Source organism: Mobula birostris, chromosome 2 (assembly GCF_030028105.1).
Source record: "Mobula birostris isolate sMobBir1 chromosome 2, sMobBir1.hap1, whole genome shotgun sequence".
NCBI classification, from domain to species: domain Eukaryota; kingdom Metazoa; phylum Chordata; class Chondrichthyes; order Myliobatiformes; family Myliobatidae; genus Mobula; species Mobula birostris.
The window spans coordinates 79,918,490-79,938,531 of NC_092371.1; the positions used below are offsets into that span (position 1 = coordinate 79,918,490).

Consider the following 20,042-nt stretch of genomic DNA (forward strand, 5'->3'; position numbering starts at 1 on the left):
GGATCAGCCATGATGAAATGGTGGAGCAGACGCAATGGGCCAAATGGCCTGATTCTGCTCCTATATCTTTTCATCTTATGTTATTGTCTTGTAACTGTGCTATCTCTCTGTCAGAGCCCACCAATAAATCCCAGTGCTCTGGTCTTTCCCTGTTATCCTTCACCTTCATTTACTGATCCAAATCCCTTCTAGTGAATCTTTTTTTCTTGGACACCTGGACATTCTCTCTTCTCCTCTCTGCTATCTGACAGAAGATCCAAAAGCCTGAACGTATGTTCCACCAACATCAAGGATAGCTTCTATCCAGCTGTTAGAAAACAATCGAAAAGTCCCCTAGTGCAATACCTCACTGTCTGCCTCATTATGATCATGCATCAGCATGAATTTTCTCTGTAGATGTTACTTTATTCTGCAAATATTATTTTGCCTTGTTCTCCCTTAATGCACTGTACTAATAGCATACAAGAAAGATCTGAGGTGAAGAGGTGCTGTTGTGCCTTTTTCACCACACAGCTTGTGTGTACAGACCATGTGAGGTCCTCGGTGATGTGGATACCGAGGAACTTGAAGCTGTTTACCCTCTCAACCCCAGATCCATTGATGTCAATAGGGGTTAGCCCGTCTCCATTCCTCCTGTAATCCACAACCAGCTCCTTTGTGTTTGCGACATTGAGGGAGAGGTTGTTTTCTTCACACCACTGTGTCAGAGAAATGACTTTTTCCCTGTAGGCCACCTCGTTATTGTTTGAGATAAAGCCAATCAATGTTGTGTCGTCGGCAAATTTAATTAGCAGATTGGAGCTGTGGGTGGCAATACAGTCATGAGTATACAGAGAGTAAAGGAGGGGACTCCTTTGAGGGGCTCCTCTATAGAGGGGCAGAGGTGAGGAAGCCCACTCTTACAACCTGCTGGAGATCTGACAGGAAGTCCAGGATCCAGCTGCACAAGGCAGGGCCAAGGTCTCTGAGCTTCCTGTCGAGCCAGCATGGAACTATGGTGTTGAATGCTGAACTGTAGTCCAAGAACAGCATTCTCACATAAGCATCCTCCTTCTCCAGATGTGTAAGGACAGTGGGTAGAGCAGTGGCTATTGTGTCATTTGTCGATCGGTTGTGTCAGTGGGCGAATTGTAGGGGGTCCAGTTTGAGTGGTAGCAAGCTGCAGATGTAATCATTGACCAGCTTCTCAAAGCATTTGCTTATTATCGAGGTGAGTGCGACAGGACTCCAGTTGTTCAGGCATGTTACCTTGGTCCTTTTTGGTACAGGGACAAAGGTGGATAACTTGAAGCAGGAGGGCACTCTACACTGGGAGAGGGTAAGATTAAAAATGTCTGTAAACATCCTGAGTACTCGCCCTGGGACGCCGTCCGTCCCACAGCCTTTGTTGGAAACATCTGCGTACCTCAGCCTCAGAGATGACCAGCTTGCAGGTTGTAGCTGGCTTTCCTCCGAGGCTCAGAATTAGCGACATCGAACTGAGCGTAAAAGCGAATTGAACTCATCTGGGAGAGAGGCCGTGATGTTGGCAGCACCACGACACTTGGCTTGGAAGTCTGCGATGGTATGCAATCCTCACCACAAGTCACCTGTGCTACTTGTAGTGAATCTTGACTCAATTTTGTCCTTGTATTGTTGTTTTGCAGCCTTGATAGCTTTGTGCAGATCGTAGCTGCTTTTCTTGAGCTCCTGCTGATTGCCAGCAATGTAAGTTCTATGTCGTGCGGTAACTGCTGCTCGTATGGAACTATTGGTCCAGGGTTTCTGATTCAGGAATACCCTGAGCGACTTCTGGGGGACACATAGTCAATGCACTTCCGGGTGAAGCACGTGACTCCAACCATGGAACTCGGAGACATCCTCATCATGGAAGACATTCCATTTGATGTCATCGAAGCAGTCCTGCAGCATGGAGACTGATTGGTTGGACCAACACTGGAACATACTTATATTAACACCGCCTAGAACAGAAGAAGGAAGAAGAATAATAGACATAAAAAATTTACACAAAGGTCAGATAAAGCTTTTGAGGTTATGTTTTCATCAACAAAAACAGGATTCAGCACTCCATGTGAGCATATGCAATTCTGGTAAGTATACATCACTAAACTTGAAAGAAAACACAACCCAGAAAAATAATCACCATTGAAGAAAAGGTTAACCAATGGAGGAGCATGACCCTCCATGGAAGACGTCCCCATGATCTGAGCAGACTGGATGTCAACAAGGAAGTGTTGAATGCCTGGCTTAGAGTTGGACACCTTTTCCCAGAAACGGAGGGGTTCCTGTGGCAATACAGGACCAGGTGGTTAACACAAAAAATATCAAAAATACATAATAAAACACCAACAAATTCAAGACAGTAAACGCAGTAAATGCCAAGATAAACCAGAAACAATCCAACATATTCCAGGATCTTGCAGCAGTTTAACTCAATCTGATTACTGACACAGGCACAATCAAGTGGCAAACATCATTCACCAAAATCTTCCTTTAAAGTACAAACTCTTAAAAGACACCGTACCTTACTATAAATGCAAGCCTGATCCAGTTTAGAGTCAGAGTCCAAGAAGTTATATTATGACCAATCCATTATTGTAGATAGGACAATCCATAATAACCATCCGGATATAATAATACACTCAAGTCAAGTCAAATTTATTTATATAGCACATTTAAAAACAACCCACGTTGACCAAAGTGCTGTACAGATCAGAGCAGAATAGTTAAAATTACAAATACGAGAAACAGACATAACCAACAAGGCAAACAGCTTATAGGCACGAAAGAAACCACGCAAGGGCCTAGGCACAAGCCAAAATCAGCCACATCAGGAGGATTCAAACGCTAGTGAATAGAAGTTAAGTTTTGAGCCTGGATTTAGAAGAGTCGATGGAGGGGGCAGACCTGATAGGGAGGGGAATGCTGTTCCACAGTCTAGGGGCTACAATAGCAAAGGCGCGGTCACCCCTGAGCTTAAATTCAGATCGTGGTACAGCCAGGAGCCCGAAGTCAGCTGACCTGAGGGACCTGGAAGTACAATAAGGGGTAGAAGGTCTGTGCCTGTAAGGGGGAGCCAGCCCATTTAGGGCTTTATAAACAAACAGGAGAATCTTAAAATCAATTCTGAACTGTACTGGCAGCCAGTGGAGCGAGGCCAGGATGGAAGTAATATGGTCTCTCTTCTGGGCACCTGTCAGGGGCCTGGCTATGGCATTCTGGACCAGATGCAGACGGGACAGGGACGACTGACTAATCCCAGTATACAGGGAGCTGGAGTAGTCCAAGCGGGAGGATATAAGGGCGTGGATGACTTTCTCGAGATCTTTGAAAGAGAGAAACTGCTTGATTTTGGCAATAGTATGAAGCTGGAAAAACTGGCTTTTTACCACTGCATTAACTTGCTTGTCAAACTTCAAGGCGGAATCAAATATCACACTAAGGTTTTTGACATGGGGTTTGACAAGGGTAGACAGGTTACCAAGACTGTTGGTCATCACTTTGATGGAGTCAGGGGGGCCAAATAGGACAACTTCAGACTTGCCTTCTTTCAGCTGTAGGAAGTTTTGTGCCATCCAGCACTTTATGTCCTCAAGGCAGTTCATGAGGCTGACTAGATTCGACTGGTCATTTGGTTTTAGGGGGAGATAAAGCTGTGTGTCATCAGCATAACAATGAAAAGAAATGTCGTATTTTTGAATGATTTGGCTGAGGGGAAGCATATATATAGAGAAAAGAATGGGACCTAGGATGGAACCTTGTGGGACCCTGCAGGAGAGACTAGCTGGGGGAGAAGAAAATTTGCCTATGTTGACGGAGAAGCTATTTTTAAGGTAGGATATAAACCAGTTCAAGGCAGTGCCATCAACACCAACCCCGTATTGGAGATGGCCTATTAAAATGGTGTGATCCACAGTATCGAACGCGGCGCTGTGATCAAGGAGACAGGATAAACAAGCAAGAACAACTTACTTAATAGATCTAGCCATTCCAAACACACATAACATACAGAAATCAAAAAGTGAAAAGCACCAGAAATAAGCTGAGTTAAAAGAGGAAATTGAAAGACTATGGACCATGACCAGGGTAAACATTATCCTGATAGTAATATCTACAATTGGTATCATCCCAAAGTCGCTACACAATGGCATTAAATAATTAGACTCAACAATATTTACATAAATCTCCAGAAAGCCACAATACTAAACACCACTAGGATAGAACATAGAATAGTACAGCACAGTACAGGCCCTTTGGCCCACAATGTTGTGCCGACCCTTAAACCCTGCCTCCCATATAACCCCCCCACCTTAAATTCCTCCATATACCTGTCTAGTAGTCTCTTAAACTTCACGAGTATATCTGCCTCCACCACTGCCTCAGGCAGTGCATTCCACGCACCAACCACTCTCTGAGTAAAAAAACCTTCCTCTAATATCCCCCTTGAACTTCCCACCCCTTACCATAAAGCCATGTCCTCTTGTATTGAGCAGTGGTGCCCTGGGGAAGAGGCGCTGGCTATCCACTCTATCTATTCCTCTTATTATCTTGTACATCTCTATCATGTCTCCTCTCATTCTCCTCCTCTCCAAAGAGTAAAGCCCTAGCTCCCTTAATCTCTGATCGTAATGCATACTCTCTAAACCAGGCAGCATCCTGGTAAATCTCCTCTGTACCCTTTCCAATGCTTCCACATCCTTCCTATAGTGAGGTGACCAGAACTGGACACAGTACTCCAAGTGTGGCCTAACCAGAGTTTTATAGAGCTGCATCATTACATCGCGACTCTTAAACTCTATCTCTCGACTTATGAAAGCTAACACCCCATAAGCTTTCTTAACTACCCTATCCACCTGTGAGGCAACTTTCAGGGATCTGTGGACATGTACCCCCAGATCCCTCTGCTCCTCCACACTACTAAGTATCTTGCCATTTACTTTGTACTCTGCCTTGGAGTTTGTCCTTCCAAAGTGTACCACCTCACACTTCTCCGGGTTGAGCTCCATCTGCCACTTCTCAGCCCACTTCTGCATCCTATCAATGTCTCTCTGCAATCTTTGACAATCCTCTACACTATCTACAACACCACCAACCTTTGTGTCATCTGCAAACTTACTAACCCACCCTTCTACCCCAACATCCAGGTCGTTAATAAAAATCACGAAAAGTAGAGGTACCAGAACAGATCCTTGTGGGACACCACTAGTCACAATCCTCCAATCTGAATGTACTCCCTCCACCATGACCCTCTGCCTTCTGCAGGCAAGCCAATTCTGAATCCACCTGGCCAAACTTCCCTGGATCCCATGCCTTCTGACCTTTTGAATAAGCCTACTGTGTGGAACCTTGTCAAATGCGTTACTAAAATCCATGTAGATTGCATCCACTGCACTAACCTCATCTATATGCCTGGTCACCACCTCAAAGAACTCTATCAGGCTTGTTAGACACAATCTGCCCTTCACAAAGCCATGCTGACTGTAAGTTTCAGGATAGTCTGAAAGTTCCTAGCAATTGAGAACTAAGTATGGTTAGCCATGGCCTTACCTCACCTTTTACTAGCTTGACCTCAGAAAAATAAAAACAATATGAATAATAACAATACTAATAAATAAGTATCGAGAACCTGAGATGAAGAGTTCTTGAAAGTGAGTCCAGTTCAGGGATGTGTTGCGTGAAGTTACCCCCTCTGGTTCAAGAGCCTGATTGCTGAGGGATGGTAACTGTTCCTGAACCTGACGGTGCGAGTTCTGAGGTTCCTGTACCCTCTTCCTAATGGCAGCGATGAGAAGAAAGCATGGCCCGGCTCGAGGGAGTCCTTGATGATGGATGCTGCTTTCCCGTGTGGATGTGCTCAATGGACGAGAGGGCTTTGTCTGTGATGGACTGGGCTGCATGCTGGGAAATCTTATAGAGGTATACAAAATTATGGGGGTATAGATGGGGTGAATACATGAAGGCTTCTTCCCGGGAGGTTGGTGATACTAGAGCTAGAGGTTCATAGGTGAAATATTTAAGGGGAACCTAATGGTGATCTTCTTTAGTCAGAGGGTGGTGCGAGTGTGGAATGAGCTGCCAGCAGAAATGCTGGGTGTTTGGACAAGTACATGGATGAGAGGGGTTGGGAGGGCATTGGTCTAAATGCACGTAGGTGGGACTAGGCAGGAGTACAGGTCGGTATGGACTAGATAGGCCAAAGGGCCTCTTTCTTTGCTATAGTGCCTTTTGATTGGAACGTAGTGCCACAATTACCATTGCAGCTGACGTGCAGTGCTAGCTGACATTAAGGTGCACTCTGAACGGGTGAAATGTGAAATTTGCCAGCCGAAGACTGATCCATGATTAACCCAGTTTAAGAACGACTTTATAGTCGAGGTTTTGTATGTCACTGAAGACGCCAGATGTAGCAGGGAGAGCCTTCTGGCTGGTCACATCACCGTCTGGTAAGGAGGGGCCACTGCACAGAATCGGAAAACGTTGCAGCGGGTTGCAAACTCAGCCAGCTCGATCCTGGGATTAGCCTCCCAAGCATTGAGGACACCTTCAAAAGGTGATGCTTCAAAAAAGCAGCATCCGTCACTAAGGAACCCCATCACCCAAGACATGCCCTCTTCTCATTATCACCTGGGAGAAAGTACAGGAGCCTGAAGGCACACACTCAGTGTTTTAGGAACAGCTTCTTCCCCTCCTTTGTTAGATTTTTGAACGGACAGTGAACACTACCTCACCATTTTTGCTCTGTGAAGTGGCAGATGGAGTTCAACCCGGAGAAGTGTGAGGTGGTACACTTCGGAAGGACAAACTCCAAGGCAGAGTACAAAGTAAATGGCAGGATACGTGGAAGTGTGGAGGAGCAGAGGGATCTGGGGGTACATGTCCACAGATCCCTGAAAGTTGCTTCACAGGTGGATAGGGTAGTTAAGAAAGCTTATGGGGTGTTAGCTTTCATAACTCTGGTTAGACTACACTTGGAGTACTGTGTCCAGTTCTGGTCACCTCGCTATAGGAAGGATGTGGAAGCACTGGAAAGGGTACAGAGGAGATCTACCAGGATGCTGCCTGGTTTAGAGAGTATGCATTATGATCAGACTCTGGAGAGAAGGAGGATGAAAGGAGACATGATAGAGGTATAGAAGATATTAAGAGGAATAGATAGACTGGACAGCCAGTGCCCCTTCCCCAGGGCACCACTGCTTAACACAAGAGGACATGGCTTTAAAGTAAGGGATGAGAAGTTCAAGGCGGATATTAGAGGAAAGTTTTTTACTCAGAGAGTGGTTGGTGCGTGGAATGCACTGCCTGAGTCAGTGGTGGAGGCAGATACACTAGTGAAGTTTAAGAGACTACTAGACAGGTATATGGAGGAATTTAAGGTGGGGGGTTATATGGGAGGCAGGGTTTAAGGGTCGGCACAACATTGTGGGCCGAAGGGCCTGTACTGTTCTATGTTCTATATTGTATTTTTTTATGTATTGTAGTGTACTGCTGCTGCAAAGCAGTACATTGTATCCTTTTTTCTCCAGTCCTGCTGAAGATCTTGGGCTGAAACCTCGACAGTATTCTTTTCCATAGATGCTGTCCGGCCTGCTGAGTTCCTCCAGCATGTTGTGTGTGTCATTTGATGTCATGTCAGTGATATTAAACCTGTTTCTGATTCTGATTGGCTGTTCATTCTGCTGTATTTATTTCTGGGGCTACTGGTCCTTTGGGGAAGCTTGGTTATGGTGAACCTGTAGGACAAGGGTTGGACAGAACCCCCAGTTAATGATAGGAGTCCATTGTATAAAAAGAGATGGGGAACCCATACTGTAGAAGGAGGCAATGGTGTTGTTGCCTCCCCAAAGTTGCATTACTTGGAAGATCAGTGTAGATGTACAGTCTAACCTTTTTCTTTTCACGCCTTCTCATTAATACTATCAGGGAGGAGGTACAGAAGCCTGATGACACACACTCAACATTTTAGTAACAGCTTCTTCTCCTCCGCCATCAGATTTCTGAACAGACCATGAACACTACCTCACAATTAGATTAGATTAGATTATGAGAACACTCAGTCCTCTTTTATTGTCATTTAGAAATGCATACATGCATTAAGAAATGATACAATGTTCCTCCGGAGTGATATCACAGAAAACAGGACAAACCAAAGACTAACACTGATAGAACCACATAATTATAACATATAGTTACAGCAGTGCAAAACAATACCATAATTTGATGAAGAGCAGACCATGGGCACGGTAAAAAAAAAAGTCTCAAAGTCCCGAGTCATTCGACTCCCGAGTCCCTGATAGCAGGTGGCAAAAGGGAGAAACTCCCTGCCATAAACCTCCAAGGCACCGACAACTGTCGATGCCTTGGAAGCAGCCGATACCGAATCCGTCCACCTGAAAACTTCGCGCCTCCGACCAGCCCCTCCGATACAGCCTCCCGAGTGCCTTCGACCTAGCTCCGGCCACCAAAACAAGCAAAGCCGAGGATTTGGGGGCCTTCTGCTCCGGAGATTCCGGTTACCACACAGTAGCAGCGGCAGCGAGGTGGGCATTTCAGAAGTTTTCCAGATGTTCCTCCGTACTCTCACATCTGTCTCCATCAAATGAGAATTGTGCACGGTCCCCTACTTGACAGATTACAAATACCATTCACCGGGGAGGCCGCGTGCGCAGCATCGCGTCGCCATCTTCTCCTCCTTTTGCTCTCTTTTCACATTATTTATTTATATCTCTTAATGTAACTCTTAGTATTTGTTTTATTATGTATTGCACTGAAATGCTGCTGCAAAACAACAGTCACAAATGCAAGGCATTCTGCAGATGCTGGAAATCCAGTGTAACGCACACAAAATGCTGGAGGAACTTGGCAGGTCCAGTCATGATGAAAGGTCTCTGCCGGAAACGTTAACTGTTTGTTTATGTCTGTAGATGCTGCCTGACCTGCTGAGGTCCTTCAGCATTTTGTATGTGTTACTCAACAAATTTCACCACACATGTTAGTGATAGTAAGCCCGATTCTGATCTTGTTTTGTCCAGACAGTATCTTTGAACAGATCCTGCATTCTTATGAGCCCGAGCTGCAGGAAGCGAGGCACATCTTGAACAATGTCATTTGCCGCCGTCTGTATAAATGGATCGGGCAGACGCAGCCTGCAGCAGAGACAATAATTCAGCAGGTAAGCGTTACACGTGTTGGTCGAGAGAATAGGGATAAGTAGGTCACTTACCTAACTAGATTATGCCGGTAAATCGTATGTAACCCATTGACCCAGTTTAAGATGGTGCTGGTGAAGCCCAGCAACAACTTACTGGTGGTAAACAAAACAATGAATAGAACTAAATGCTTTATTAATAGCACCTTTTATGGTGAAATTTATGGCGAACAATGGAGAGGCAGGTGAAGGTGAGGAAGAGTCGTATTGAAGCGATAGGGCCCACGTCGTAGAGGAAGGAATGACCCAGTATTTGGGTGACTTAAACGTCGGACCAGATTGAAAAGGCAAGGTGTTGTGAGCAGAAGTAGGGTTCGGGCCAGTTCTGCTTGCTGCCCAGCGACCTTTACTCAGAAAAATAGAGGGCTATGGGTAACTCTAGGTAACTTCTAAGTTAAGGACATGTTCGGCACAGCTTTGTGGGCCGAAGGGCCTGTATTGTGCTGTAGGTTTTCTATGTTTCCATGGCTCTGCACTGAGCTGTGGTTGTGGCCTGCTCTGGCTGCTCCAGGCTTCGTGTCTGTGCACTCACTTTCATGCTGAATGCTTTTTGCTTGCTTTAATTGTTTGCACCTTTTGTCTGTTTTTCTCTGAACGTTAGGTGTTTGATGGTCTTCTTGTTGTTTTAATGGGTTTTATGACAGTTTCTTTTAGGTTTCTTTGTTTTGTAGCTGCCTGTAAGGAGACGAATCTGAAGGTTGTATAATGAATATGTACTTTGAACTTTGACCTTCTCCATTTTAAAGAGATGTCTCAGCTTTTTTCACCTAGAGGAATGATGCGTGAGGTTTAGTTCTCCGACGTTCATTCAACCACTTCTCTTCAATTATTCTGTTCTTGAACCACGACCCTCATCACTACCTCGGTGTAGCCACACTATGACGACTTTGTACTACAATTGAAGTTGTTATTAATTATTGTCACCCTATCTCCACCTTCCACCCCACCAGGGATAGGGTTCCTCTTGTCCTCACCTACCACCCCACCAGCCTCTGCGCCCAGTACATTATTCTCCACAACTTCCACCTTCTCCAACAAGAACCCACCAGCAAGCACATCTTTCCCTCTCTCCCCCCCCAACTTTCTGCTTTCTGCAGGGTTCGCTCCGTATGCAACTCCCTTGTCTGTTCATCCCTCTCCACTGACCTCCCTCCTGACAAACGGAACAAGTGCCACACCTTCCCCTATACCTCCACCTTCACTACCATTCAGGGCCACAAACAGTCCTTCCAGGTGAGGCGACACCTCACCTGTGAGTCTGTTGGGGTCATCTACTGTATCTCACGTTCCCGGTGTGGCCTCCTGTATATCGGGGAAACCCGATGTAGATTGGGAGACAACTTCGCGGAGTACCTACTTTCTATCTGCCAGAAAAAGCAGGATCTCAGATGGCCACCCATTTTAATTCCACTTCCCATTCCCATTCCAACGTGTCAGGCCATGGCCTCCTCTATTTCGTGATGAGTAACACTCAGATTGGAGGAGCAACAGCTTATACTCCATCTGGGTAGTCTCCAACCTGATGTCGCAAACATTGATTTCTCGAACCTCCAGTAATGAACCCCACCCCCCATCGCCATTCCGCATTCTCATTTTCCTCACACCTTATCCCCTTCCCTGCCCATCATCTCCCTCTGGTGCTTCTCCCCTTCCCTTTCTTCCACGGCCTTCTGTCCTCACCTATCAGATTCCCCCTTCTCCAGCCCTTTATCTCTTTCACCAATCAACTTCCCAGCTCTTTACTTATCCCTCTTTCACCTATCACCTACTACCTTGTATTTCTTCCTCCCCTCCACCCCTTCTCTGACTTCTCATCCTTTTCCTCCAGTCCTGATGAAGGATCTTGACCTGAAACATTGACTGTTTATTCTTTACAATAGATGCTGTTTGACCTGCTGAGTTCCTCCAGCGTTTTCTGTGAGTTGCTTTGGATTTCGAGCGTCTGCAGATTTCCTTTTTGTTTGTTGTTTTTGTATTCTTTTATAAAAGTGATGTTTAAATTGTGGATGTTTGTGAATGTTCTGTCTCAGCTCCTTTGTGCCTGTGAAGATGTTGCAAGCACCTGTGCAGACCTGTACTTGTGATTCTGAAAATAAACTTGACTTTGTAAATATAAATTGCAATAATTGTAAGGGTGAGGATCCAGTGGGTAGGGTTGTGGAACTGTTAAGTAAGCTCTGGTTCTTAACCTGGGGTCCTGGGTCTGCGCATAGACTCCAGGGTCTCTGGGAACTTGGATGGGAAAAAATTTACATCTTTACTTTCAGTAACCTCTAGCTGAAATTTATCATTTCCTTCAATGATGAATGTAGGCAACAAACCACAGTAGTGTTAGTAGTACCAGGGTGAGGGTTAAGACAGCAATGCACGGACGGTCAGGGTGAGGGTTCAGACAGTTCCTCACGGACGGTCGGGGTGAGGGTTCGGTCAGTTCCTCACGGACGGTCGGGTTGAGGGTTCGGTCAGTTCCTCACGGATGGTCAGGGTGAGAGTTCGGTCAGTTCCTCACGGACGGTCAGGGTGAGGGTTCAGACAGCACCTCACGGACGGTCAGGGTGAGGGGTTCAGTCAGTTCCTCACGGACGGTCAGGGTGAGGGGTTCAGTCAGTTCCTCATGGATGGTCAGGGTGAGGGAACGGTCAGTTCCTCACGGACGGTCAGGGTGAGGGTTCAGACAGTTCCTCATGGACGGTCAGGGTGAGGGTTCAGACAGCACCTCATGGACGGTCAGGGTGAGGGTTCAGTCAGTTCCTCACGTACGGTCAGGGTGAGGGTTCAGACAGTTTCTCACGGACGATCAGGGCGAGGGTTTCAGTCATAGTGTTCTTTTTCAAGCTAAGCAACAGTATCCTTCACACTGATAGGACTTTAAAAAACAAAATTTAATTTTAACTTGCCTGTATTTTAAATGTTTGTTTGTTATGTGCTATGTCATATGATGTGACCGATCTTTCCATGACCATGATTGTTCTTGGTTTGTCGTTTCCTTCTGGGCAGTGTCTTTACAAGATGGGTGACCCCAGCCATTATCAATACTCTTCAGAGATTGTCTGCCTGGTGTCAGTGGTTGCATAACCAGGACTTGTGATCTGCACCACCTGCTCATACGACCATCCACCACCTGCTCCCATGGGTTCACGTGACCCTGACCGGTGGGGGGTGGGGGGTCTGAGCAGGTGCTACACCTTGCCCCAAGGGTGACCTACAGGCTAGCGGAGGGAAGGAGCACCTTACATCTCCTTTGACAGAGACGTTTCTCCAACCCATCACCCAGTGTATAGTCTTGTTACTTAAGGTGTTAATAAAGAAGCACAATATTACGATATCACAAAATAGTTTTTTTTTGTATTTTGATAACTGTATTTCAATATAATTGGTTTCTTTTGTAATTATCATTTTATTTGATATATTTAAATACGTTACTTTGAGAAGGGTCCCGTAGGTTTTACTGGACTAGCTAAAGTGTCTATGGCATAAAGAAAAGTTGGGAAACCCTGGTCAAGGTGGACCTTGGGAACATCACTATAGGGGTTTCACTGCCACACACTGTGGTGTGTACAGTAGATTTAGTTTTGTGCATAACATAAGCTGACCTTAATCCAACCAATTGCATTGTTCTTCCCCCTTCAGGAAGAGTTTGACAGTCTGGCTGATCAAGTGGTCGCAGCAGTCCCGTCAACACTGGTGGACGTTCAGCTCCGGGCAGAGGATTTCATTGTAAATGTGAGTAACGGCTATTTAATGATGCATTGGAAAATTCTCCATACACCTGGGCACCACTGCTTCCACAATGGCGGCGCAGTAACATAGCAGTTAGCACAGCATTATTCAATTCCCGCCATTGCATGTATGTTCTCTTGTTCACATGCGTTTCCTCCAGGTGCTCCAGTTTCTTCCCACATTCCGAAGCTGCTAGAGTTAGTAAGTTGTGGGACTGCTACGTTGGTGCCAAAAGTCTGGTGACACTTGCCGGCTGCCCCCAGCACATCTTTGGACTGTGTTGGTTATTGATACTGACAGCATAGTTCACTCGATGTTACAATGTGCACGTGATAGATAAAGCTAATTTTTTTTGTAAGACAACATAAGACAAAGGGGCAGAATGAGGCCATTGGGTCCATCGAATCTGCTCCACCCTTTTTGATCATGGCTGATTTATTTCCCTGCAACCCCTTTCTCCTGTCTTCTCCTCATAACCTTTTACATCCTGACTAATCAAGAATCTATCAACCTCTGCCTTAAATAGACTCAAGGATATGGCCTCCACAGCCAACTGTGTCAACGAATTCCACAGATTCTCCAACCTCTGGTAAAAGAAATTCTTCCTCATTGCCATTCTAAATGGGCGGCCCTCTATTCTGAAGTTGTGTCCTCTGGTCTTAGACTCCCCTACCATAGGAAACATCCTCTCCACATCAACTCTATGAAGGCCTTTCTACGTTTGATGGTTTCAATTAGAATCTCTCTCATTCTAAATTCCAGCAAGTACAGGCCCTGAAACCATCAAATGCTCCTCATGTGATAAGCCTTTCACTCCCAGAATCATTTTCGTGAATCTCCTTGGAACCGTCTCCAATGTCAGCACATCCTTGCAGAGACAAGGAGCCCAAAACTGCTTTCAAAACTCGTGAGGCTTCACCAGTCCCTTATAGAGCCTCACTTGAGCTTTGTAAGCAGTTTTGGGGCTTGTGGATCACGGATCAGCCTCTTCAGTCATATCAAGACCCATATGTGACCAGACCAACCACCTGGAAAAGAATCACACTCGACTATAGTGATCACTGATGGTGATGATATGAAGCCTCAGCATTACATCCTTGATTTTATATTCTGGTCCTCTTGAAATAAATGCTAACATTGCATTTACCTTCCTCACCACAGACTCAACCTCCAAGTTAACCTTTAGGGAATTCTGCACAAGGACTCCCAAGTCCCATGGCACTGCAGATTTTTGAATTTTTTTCCTGTTTAGAAAATAATCTATGTTCTATTCCTCTGCCAAAGTGCATGACCATACGCTTCCGGACAATATATTCCATCTGCCATCTCTTTGCTCGTTGACCTAATCTGTCAATTATATTCAACGTTATCTTTAGTGTACACATCAGGGATGGCAAACCTTTTTGAGAGCCTGTATCCAAGTTGGTGATAATCTATGATATAATTTTCTTGTGTTGCATGGTAATTTTGAGCAGAGATTATCGTTGATAAACAAATTAATAATAATTATAGGCTTTCTTAAGGGGAAAAAGATTAATCCTGTTGCTTGATTACGTATATGCATTGTTTTTAAACTATTTTTACTATTTATACCAGGTTAACAGTGACAGATTAAAATAAATGAAGCATTTTTTGGAAACCTGTAATAAAATTAATACTAATCTTTTAAAAAGACAATTGAAAATAACATCATTTCTGAATAGTCTAGTTATTGATGTTGTGGCGTTCACCACGCTTAGCTTGCAGACGTTTCATCACTGGTTGAGGTGACACCCTCGGTGTGCAGTTGTTTGTGTTTCTCTCTGGTGGTGCTTGTGTTTATATAGCCCCTGTTTGCTTGCCTTGGTTCTGATTGGCTATCACTTTAGTTGACCTTTGAATTATACTGGCTCATTTTTTTTTGGCTCTTAGGGGTGTGTGGGTGGCATCTATTTCGATATGTTTGTTTATGGAGTTATCAGAAGAGATGCATGCTTCTATAAAGTAAAGGCATCCGTTAGTCTTGCAAGACCAGGGATCTGCGCCTGGAAAATCTGCACTCTCCAGGACGCAGGCCTGGGCAAGTTTGTATGGAAGACCAGCAGTTGCCCATGCTGCAAGTCTCCCCTCTCCATGACACCAATGTTGTCCAAGGGAAGGGCATTAGGACCCATACAGCTTGGCACCAGTGTCATCGCAGAGCAATGTGTGACTAAGTGCCTTGCTCAAGGACACAACACATTCTCTCGGCTGGGGCTCGAACTCACGACCTTCAGGTAGCTAGTCCAATGCCTTAACCACTTGGCCACATGCATGCTTTTATGTGGTTATTGTAACTGTTTACTGATGCGTACACCATGTCTGCAAGGACTTCAAAATATCTCATCCAGCATCTGTGGTGCACATCTCCACTGCTGTAACGTTGCAGCTCTATAAAACTCTGGTTAGACCACAGTTGGAGTATTGTGTTCAATTCTGCTCACATCATTAGAGGAAGGATGAAGATGAAGATGCTTCAGGTAGGATACAGAGCAGATTTACCAGTATGCATCCTGGATTAGAAAGCATATCTTATGAGGATTTTAAAACCTACCCAATATTGAAAGGCCTGGATAAAGTGGATTTGAAGGGGATGTTTCCTAAATTGGGAGAGTCTATGACCAGAGGGCACAGCCTCATAATAGAATAATGTCCCATTAGAACAGAGATGAGGAGGAATTTCTTTAACCACAGGGTGGTGAACCTGTGGAATTCATTGCCACTGACAGCTGTGGAGGCCAAGTCATTGGGTGTACTTAAAGCAGAAGTTGATAGGCTCTTGATTATTAAGGGAGTCAAAGGTTATGGAATGAAGGTAGAAGAATGGGGTTGAAAGGGATAATAAATCAGCCATGATGGAACACTGGAGCATATTCATCAGACCAAATGGCCTAAATCTCGTATATCTTGTGGATAGGTGGAGCTAGCTAGGGTCTTTCTCGTAGGAGTGAAGGAGGATGAAGGGTGACTTGATAAGGTGTACAAGATGACAAGAGGCATAGATGGATAGCCAGAAACTTTCTCCTGAGTGGAAGTGACCAATACAACGTGGCATATTAATTTTAAGGTGTATCTACCTTAATTATAAGGCAGATATATTAGGGACATTTCAAAACTCTTAAGGTGGGCACATGGATGATGGAAAAATGGAGGGCTGTGTGGGAGGGAAGGGTGATTTTAGTGTAGGTTAAAGGTCAGCATAACATTGTGGGCTGAAGGGTCTGTGCTGTGCTGTAGTGTTCTGTGTTTTATGCTTTGCTTCCTGTGTTACAACAGCGAATGATCTTCAAATGGATGTCATTGATTGCCTTGGCTTTGAGGCGTCCTGGGATTTTGTGCTAAATTCCTCAGAATTACAAGTTATTTTATTTGTAGAGGAGAGTGCATTCGAGTTTTCCAAAATAAGTAACTATTTAATATTCCTTAGGTTGTTCAAATGGACTATGGAATGGCAGAGAAAGATCCCATTAACAAGGTCCGATTCTACTGCAAGAATAACCCCAACTGGACAATCAAAATCCGTAAGGATCAGGTAACTTCCTGTAATGAGCATTTTAAAAATTCTTTCCTTGTTCTTTTCTGATTCAATAGAAAGAGGAATCTGCAAACAACAGAGGCACTGTACATGTGTTAAAGGTTACAAGAAATTACTTCATTTTATTTAATAATAACACATGTACAGGGTATTTTATTTGGAGATACACCACGGTAACAAGCTCTTCCAGCCCACTGAGTCCACACACCCAATTACAATTAACCAATTAAGTGGCCAATTAACCTGTTAACTTGTACGTCTTTGGAATGTTGGAGGAAACCGGAGCAACTAGGGGACTTTTATTTCCGTATCTATCTATCATCTATCTATCAAAATTTATCTATCAAAATTTACAGCACAGAATAGGCCCTTCCAGCACTTTAAGCTGTGCTGCTCAGCAATCCCCAGATTTAACCCTAGCCTAACGGGACAATTTACAATGACCAATTAGCCTGTATGTCTTTGGACTATGGGACGAAACCCACACGGTCACAGGGAGAACGTACAAACACCTTACAGACAGCAATGGGAATTGAACCCGGGTCGCTGTGCTGTTATAGCGGTTACGCTAATGGCTACGCTATCGTGCTGAATAAAGTACAAAAAGCAAGAAAAATGATTAATGAAGTGGTAAAAGATGCAGAGTAATACTCACCAAAATCTGTTATCAAAGTACATATACGTTACCATATACTACCTTGAGATTCATTTTCTTGCAGGCATTCACAGGAAATAAAGAAGTACAATAGAATTTACAAAAAATAACCAAATATGCAAATAAAACAAAATACTGAGTGGTAAAGAGTCCTTGAAAATTGTTCTGTAGGTTCAGAATCAGGTTTAATATCCCTGGCATATGTCATGAAATTTGTTTTGTGGCAGCAGTACACTGTGATCCATAATTAAAAAGGAGTCTGTAAATTATGGTAAATATATATATTTTAAAAAGTTAAGTAAGTAGTGTAAGAAATAAGTATCATTGTGGAATCAGTTCAGAATTGTGGTAAGTGAAGTTATCCACTCTGGTTAAGGAGCCTGCTGGTTGTAGGGAATAACTTATTGAACCTGGTGGTGTGGAACCTAAGGCTTCTGGACCTCCCTCCCAGTGGTAATACTGAGAAGAAAGTGAGGGTCTCTCCAGATCTGAGCTGGGATCCTCCTGTTCCCTGGGGGGTGACGGAGCCGGTAGCTACATTACTCATGAAGCCTCATTTTGGTCTCCGTGTGGTTGTGGATATTGACCATTTCTCTCTCTCTGGTGCCCACCCAGGTATCCCAGCTGCTGCCCGAGAGGTTTACAGAGCAGCTGATCCAAGTGTACTGTAAGAAGACAGACGAGAGAAGTGTGCAGGCTGCACGGAAGCACTTTGTCCAGTGGTGCATCAACAGGAACTTTACCAAGCCCAGGGTAGGGAGAGGGAGATGCCTCAGTGTTACTGTAATAGTTTCTGCAGTTCATTGTCATGGACCTTCTTTGTTTGGCTGTATTGTACTTCGATGATGTTAGTGGTATCGATATCCATTGTTGTCACATGTACCAAGGTACAGTGAAAAGTTTGTTTTGCATACTGTTCATATAGATCAGATCATTCCAGAGAATAGGGTAAAGCAACAATACAGGATAAAGTGTAAATGCAACCATACGAATGCAGTGTAGGTCAACAATAAAGTGCAAAATAATAACGTGGTAGATTGTGAGGTGAAGAATCTACCTTATCATCTGTTCAGGAGTCTTACTGCCCATTACTTCTCTGGTGTTTAGTGCAGCAGTGAAGGTCCTCCATCGCTGGCTGTGTTCTGGGCTTCCTCCATCATGTCAGTAGCCTCCTCTCGGTTTTGAGTCAGGCAGGTCCCGGAAGGAGACTCAGAAATACTGTCACACTCAGATGTAGAAGGATTCTTCATTGCTGTTTCTGTAACAATTTTGTTTTACCAGTCAGGGTTGTTAACCCTGAGCTGAACCCCAGAACCTGGAGGACCGGTAGACTGCTCTTAGTCTGGCCTCCACCCTTTGACCTGTTTGGCATGGGTGACCTTACCCAAAGCATAAAGCCCTGACCCCAGCCAGCACAGCTCTCCGGGTCATTGAGGCACGCAAGCCTCCAAACCCTACGACAAGGTTGTGGTCCTTTTGGAGATCAGGGGTCTGATAAGAGCCTGATATTGTCTTCCACCTGTTGTAGGTGTGTGAGATCCCCTTGCCACACATTTAGAACATAGTACAACACAGCAACAGGTCCCTTGGCCCACGATGTCAGGACTGGACACAACGCCAAATTAAACTAAATGTCTTCTGCCTGCATGTTTCGATATTTAGATATTGAGATACAGCACGGAATAGGCTTTTCCGGTCCTTCAAGCCACGCCACCCAGCAATCTTAATCCTAGCCTAATCATTGGATAATTTACAATGACCAACCAACCAACCGGTACCTCTTTGGACTGTGGGAGGAAACCCACACCATCACAGTCACAAGGAGAACATAACAAACAAACTCCTTGCAGGCAGTGGCGGGAATTGAACCCGGGTCGCTGGTACTGTGCAGCGTTGTGCTAACCCCTACACTAGCATGCTGCATGTGATTCATGTCCCTCCATTCTCTGCACATTTTTGCGTGTATGTCAGAAAGCTTAAATGCTACCGTCACATCTGCTTCCATAACCATCCCTGGCAACCAATTCCAGGCACCTATCACTCTGTCTTTAAAAAAAATTATTCTCGCACATCTCCTCTAAACTTTCCCCCCTCACCTTGAACGCATGTCCTTCAGTATTTCTGAATCAGGTTTAATATCACTGGCATATGTTGTGAAATTTGTTGTTGTTTGACATTTCTATCCTGGGGAAAGGTTTCTAGTTGTCTTCCCTGTCTGTGAGTCTCAAAATTGTACAAACTTCAGCCCAACTCGTTCATGCCGACCGAGTTGTCTACCTGAGCTGCATTTGGCCCATCTCTGTAAACCTGGCCAATTTTTTTTCATTGACTGTGATTAGCTAAAGCTTCAGGTGACAGATCAAGATACTGGCAGTGATATGAGCAGGTCATAGATTCCAGGTGCCTTAGTAATGTTTAAAAACTCAGACTTGTCTTCGTATTGCACGTTCATGATGTCCTCACAGTATGAAGAGACTCTGAAGTTTAGCCATTGCTGCAATGTAAAGTCATAGAGCACTACAGCACAGAAACAGGCCCTTCTGTCCATCTAGTCCTTACTGAACCAGTAGTCTGCCTAGGCCCATCAACCTGCACCTGGTCCATTGTCCTCCATACCTCTCCCATTCATGTACCTATCCAAATTTCTCTTAAATGTTGAAATCAATCTTGTATCCACCACTTCCACTGGCAGCTCATTCAACACTGTGTGAAGTTTCCCCTCATGTTCCCTTTAAACATTTCACCTTTCACTCTTAACCTATGGCCTCTAGTTGTAGTCTCACCCAACCTCAGTGGAAAAGGCGTGCTTGCATCTATCCTGTTTATAACCCTTGTAATTTTGTATTGCTTGTTCGTTATGTGCCGTGTCGTATGACTTGGGCTATCATGATCTTTCCAAGACCATAATT

At 44.6% G+C, this 20,042-nt stretch overlaps 1 protein-coding gene across 1 annotated transcript in view; it reads left to right on the forward strand.

The window, feature by feature from the left end:
* The window catches only part of LOC140187929 (deoxynucleoside triphosphate triphosphohydrolase SAMHD1-like), a 64,109-nt gene that overhangs the window by 35,332 nt on the left and 8,735 nt on the right, over nt 1-20,042 (forward strand). The window contains exons 12-15 of the mRNA XM_072243802.1: nt 9,030-9,169; nt 12,836-12,928; nt 16,371-16,475; nt 17,749-17,886. Of these exons, the coding sequence (XP_072099903.1) occupies nt 9,030-9,169; nt 12,836-12,928; nt 16,371-16,475; nt 17,749-17,886 (476 nt within the window). The remainder of the gene's footprint in view (nt 1-9,029; nt 9,170-12,835; nt 12,929-16,370; nt 16,476-17,748; nt 17,887-20,042) is intronic.